At 31.3% G+C, this 4,466-nt stretch overlaps 1 protein-coding gene across 1 annotated transcript; it reads left to right on the plus strand.

Moving 5' to 3' along the window:
• Positions 1 to 934: 934 nt before the first annotated feature.
• LOC114375205 (rac-like GTP-binding protein RAC13) lies at positions 935 to 3,425 on the plus strand. Its single transcript, XM_028332973.1, has 7 exons — positions 935 to 1,223; positions 1,366 to 1,453; positions 1,554 to 1,663; positions 1,773 to 1,836; positions 2,436 to 2,500; positions 2,596 to 2,661; positions 3,043 to 3,425. The coding sequence occupies exons 1-7, from the start codon at positions 1,125 to 1,127 to the stop codon at positions 3,139 to 3,141; spliced, it is 591 nt and encodes a 196-aa protein (XP_028188774.1). The 5' UTR covers positions 935 to 1,124; the 3' UTR covers positions 3,142 to 3,425.
• The last annotated feature ends 1,041 nt before the right edge of the window (positions 3,426 to 4,466 follow it).

Consider the following 4,466-nt stretch of genomic DNA (forward strand, 5'->3'; position numbering starts at 1 on the left):
AAAGTGGATCATTGAAAAAGGCTCTAATATAGAGGATTGGGATGGAAGAATAACCAGATCCCAAAAAGTGTGGAGGCAAAAAGATATTTGTATTCATTTGTGAACCAATAAACAAGGAAATGAAGGTTGAGGAATTTATTAATCCTATGACTCGCTTTTGAACACCGAAAGATTGACAATTTTTTTCCCAAATTGGATGATAGATATTATTCAAACTATTCCCAAAAATCAGTATTCGTGTAGAGACATTGTGGGACGGGAACTAAATTTTGCTGGTGGATTTGGTGTGCACACAAGATGGGAACTAAAATTTGGATAAATGGAAGATTAATTTAAATCATGATAGGTTCTTAACACTCTTCAAGTGTTCAACGCATTAAAAAATACTAAAACTAATAGTGATAAACCATTCTGCCTTTCTTTTCATATTGGCCAAATCTAATAGATAATAATACATTACAAGAAAAGAATTATGTACTAAAAAGTGTAAAAAATTTATACCGTTATTTAATTATAATTCATCTCGTAAAACTGTTTTATATGCATATAGTACTTGCTATAATTTTTCCCATCGTTTGGCAACCAGGTGAAGTAAAAAGCAATTAACTTTTAGATTTTTCTAAAAGAAGTGGACCCAGGGCAAAGAAAAGTACAAAACCAATGCTAGCTCAATCAATCCACATTCAACCATAACTACCAAATAAGAACAAAAACGTACCAAATAGACCGCAACAAACTATTTTGACTATACCTCAATTTGTTCTTTAATCTCATCATAGTGTATTGGTTAATTAAGCAAATTCTTTGCTTTTCATCATTCATTACATCCCTTCTCCCACACTTAACCAACTAACTCCAGCACTATACCTACTTTTTTTGCTACCACCATATCTAGTTTTTTTGTGTCCTTGCACTTAAAGAAAAGAAATGCTTTTCATGGCAATCATTGCAATTTGCAAATTTGATCAATTCCACGAGCCACAACTAAATACTACACTTGCTCCTAGGTCGTTAAGCCATAATAATAGCCACCCCCTCCTTTCACTTCTTTCTTCATAAATATTGTTTCAATTGTTTCCAAGCATTAGAGTATTTTTTCCAAAGAACAAAGAGAAGATAAGACAATGAGTACGGCAAGGTTTATCAAGTGTGTAACAGTTGGAGATGGTGCTGTGGGAAAGACATGCATGCTTATATCCTATACCAGCAATACCTTTCCCACGGTATGTTTTTGTTAACCTTATTTACTAGTCATGAAAGGTTCAATATTGTACATTAGTTTCACGTATTAAAAGATGGTGAATCATGGTTGAAGGAGCCGGTAATGAAGCTAATATTCTTGTCCTTTGTTTTTCTCTATGGTAGGATTATGTTCCAACAGTGTTTGACAATTTCAGTGCTAATGTAACGGTGGATGGTAGTACTGTTAATCTTGGTTTATGGGACACTGCAGGTTGGTCATCCTTGTTTGTTAAGTTACAACTTTATGTTTCACATTCTCATTAAATTCCAATTCATGAGTGAAGTTAATTTGTATAATTTGTGGATTATAGGACAAGAAGATTACAACAGGCTAAGGCCTTTAAGCTATAGAGGAGCTGATGTGTTTTTGTTGTGCTATTCTCTCATCAGCAAAGCCAGTTATGAGAACATCTCCAAAAAGGTTCTTTTCTCTCTGCCTCAGACCCCTATTGCTTTGTATTCAGATTTGTATTGTAATTGTAAAATGTTAAAAATAAATATGCACATTGATGTTGATTCTTGACAAACAGTGGATACCTGAGCTAAGACATTATGCTCCAAATGTGCCTATAGTGCTGGTGGGAACAAAACTAGGTAAGATAATTCCATTCAAGTAGCATAACAATCATCATCAATAGTTAACAAGTAATGATTTTTTTTTTGTTTTACTTTTTTGCTTTTGAGGCAAATAATAACATTGGGTATATCAGGTGTTCAGTTTGTGCGTACAAAAGACAATCTTTTTGCAGATTCTCAATTTTTAATCAATGTTTGTGTTAGTTATGCATTATTCACTCTGCAATAATCCTCCTGTGAATCTTCAATGGATGCAATACTCATCAACATATATCCAATTGAATGTTATGACTTATATGCCATGGCAGAAAACAGAGGAAGTAACACTAAGTTACAAAACTTGGCCATAATGGACTTATTTTATTTTATTTTATTGGTTAATTGATATACAAAGTTTACCCAGAAAAGAAAAAAAACTGTCTACCAACCATTCCTTTGTTTTTTGAGAAAAACTGTTCCTTTGTTTACTCTATGTATTTAACTTTAATCAGTTTCATGTGTAAGATCATCAAATATCTTGTAAAATTTCATATGATCGTTACTTACAAAACAAGCAATACTTATAACTTTTTCTCAAACCTAATACTAGTTTCAATTTAAATCTCATGTATGCACAGATTTGCGAGATAACAAGCAATTTCTGATTGATCATCCGGGATCCGCACGAATAACAACTGCTCAGGCATGTCCTCATCAAATTAAGCAAATAAAAAGCCTATATTGAAACTGAAATTCTTTTGCATGTATGATGGATTTAACACTGATTGTTGTGAGCAGGGTGAAGAATTGAAGAAAATGATTGGTGCAGTCACTTATATTGAGTGCAGCTCCAAAACACAGCTGGTAAATACCTTCATTTCATAGGATTCAACTATTTTGAGCCATATTTTGAAGTGAACCCAAGCTATATATTTTGATGAAGTTAAGTGAACCATTGTTTCTAGAGTTTTATACGCACAGTTCGTGTAAAATTGTTTTACACAAACATTGCATAAGAATTTACCATGTTACATCATATTACGAATAATATGATGTGATAATATGGTGAATTATTATTTGATATCTATTTAAAAGAATTGCACTGAAAGTACATATAGATTAAATTTTTGATTCCAAGTATAAATTTGATGATCCAAGTTAGCAACTTATGATCTCTGATGAATTCCAATTGGGAAGTAAAGTACATTGAAGCGATTGTTAGAATTCTCTCTGTTTTGTTTGCAGAATGTGAAGACAGTTTTTGATGCTGCAATAAAGGTTGCATTGAAGCCACCAAAGCCAAAGAAGAAACCACGCAAGAAAAGGACCTGTACTTTCCTCTGATATTTCATATTCAGTTTTCTTTCACCCCAAATCATTTATAGAACAGAAGTGAAGTCCAGTATTTTTAGTTTTTTTGTGATCTATATATATAAAGAGCCTATGGATTTATGGATAATTTCTGTTAAGAACATTAGATTCCTCTCAAATTGTAAACGATAAGTGTTGCATTGGTCAGTTAATTATTTTATTTTGCAGTGTCCAGTTGCGGCTATGCATTTCAATAATTTTAGTTCAGAAAGAGGCCTCCTATTTGAAAATTGGGGATCCCCTTTTGCGATTCCTCATCTTCTGTTTCTACTTTCTAGTTTCTACCCTGTTTCTTTCATTTGGGTTTGGTGACTTTGGTCACATTCAAAATGGAGAGCTCACTAGTAATGGTGGATGAGTTAATTTGAGCAACATAAATACTATGTTTAATGTAATATTTGACTGGACCAAAACAAAAAACACACCTCGAAAATATCTAAAAAACACTAATAAAACTTGGATATGGAGTTACCGTCTTTTATATTAGTAGTATTCCTTTAATACATTTGATTAATTGTATGGACAGGCATTGTGTTGATGCAAAATTACTCTGCATAAACAGTGTAGGCAACAGTGGCGGAGCTTGACAATTTTTTTTCGGAGGGGCCAAAATAACAAATTATAATGTATAAATTAAATGAAATGATTATAATAATATTGTTCTTTTTTTTATAAGTATAATATAATATTGTCTTTTTAGGTGATTTTGTGTATTTAATGATATTGTAATAGTGTTATATTAAATTGTTTTTGTTGATAATAAAATATTTTTTCTAATTTATTAACAACATTCTTCAGGTTTATTTATGATGTTATACTATTGTCTGTTGTTGTATAAAAAAAATTAGAGAATTTATCTATAAATTAATTTTGTGAAAAAATATTCAACACACATTTAAGATTTTTTTACACAAATAAAAAACTTTCTATACGTTTTTCAAGGAATTTAAGAAGATAATTATATTTGTACTAAAATCATAGTAAATTTGCATAAAAAATTCATAAAAACAATTTGCATAAAAAATTCAAATAAAAAACCGTACACAAGAAATGATTGAATGAGGGAACAAAGGAGGCATCTGCAAACGTGTCTTTGAGTACATGGTTCTTAAGGTACTCTCATGAGGATATTCTAACAATATTTCTGGTGATTTTATTTATTCATAGAAAAAATAACATTACGTAACAACCTCGAAGATGAAGTAAGGCAGATTTGAAAGAAAAAGACAGACAGAAAGAGAGGAAAGAGTAGTTAAAATGGATGAGTTGTAACGAATGTCGGTAAAACTTTAATTTAG

Source organism: Glycine soja, chromosome 11 (genome assembly GCF_004193775.1).
Source record: "Glycine soja cultivar W05 chromosome 11, ASM419377v2, whole genome shotgun sequence".
Taxonomy (NCBI): Eukaryota; Viridiplantae; Streptophyta; class Magnoliopsida; order Fabales; family Fabaceae; genus Glycine; species Glycine soja.

Excerpts from the sequence above, each read along its gene's own strand:
- LOC114375205 (XM_028332973.1), top strand. The coding sequence starts at position 1,125 with ATGAGTACGGCAAGGTTTATCAAGTGTGTAACAGTTGGAGATGGTGCT. Across the intron at positions 1,454-1,553 it reads TGGTTTATGGGACACTGCAG|GACAAGAAGATTACAACAGG; the intron begins GTTGGTCATCCT and ends TGTGGATTATAG. Across the intron at positions 2,662-3,042 it reads GCAGCTCCAAAACACAGCTG|AATGTGAAGACAGTTTTTGA; the intron begins GTAAATACCTTC and ends TTTTGTTTGCAG.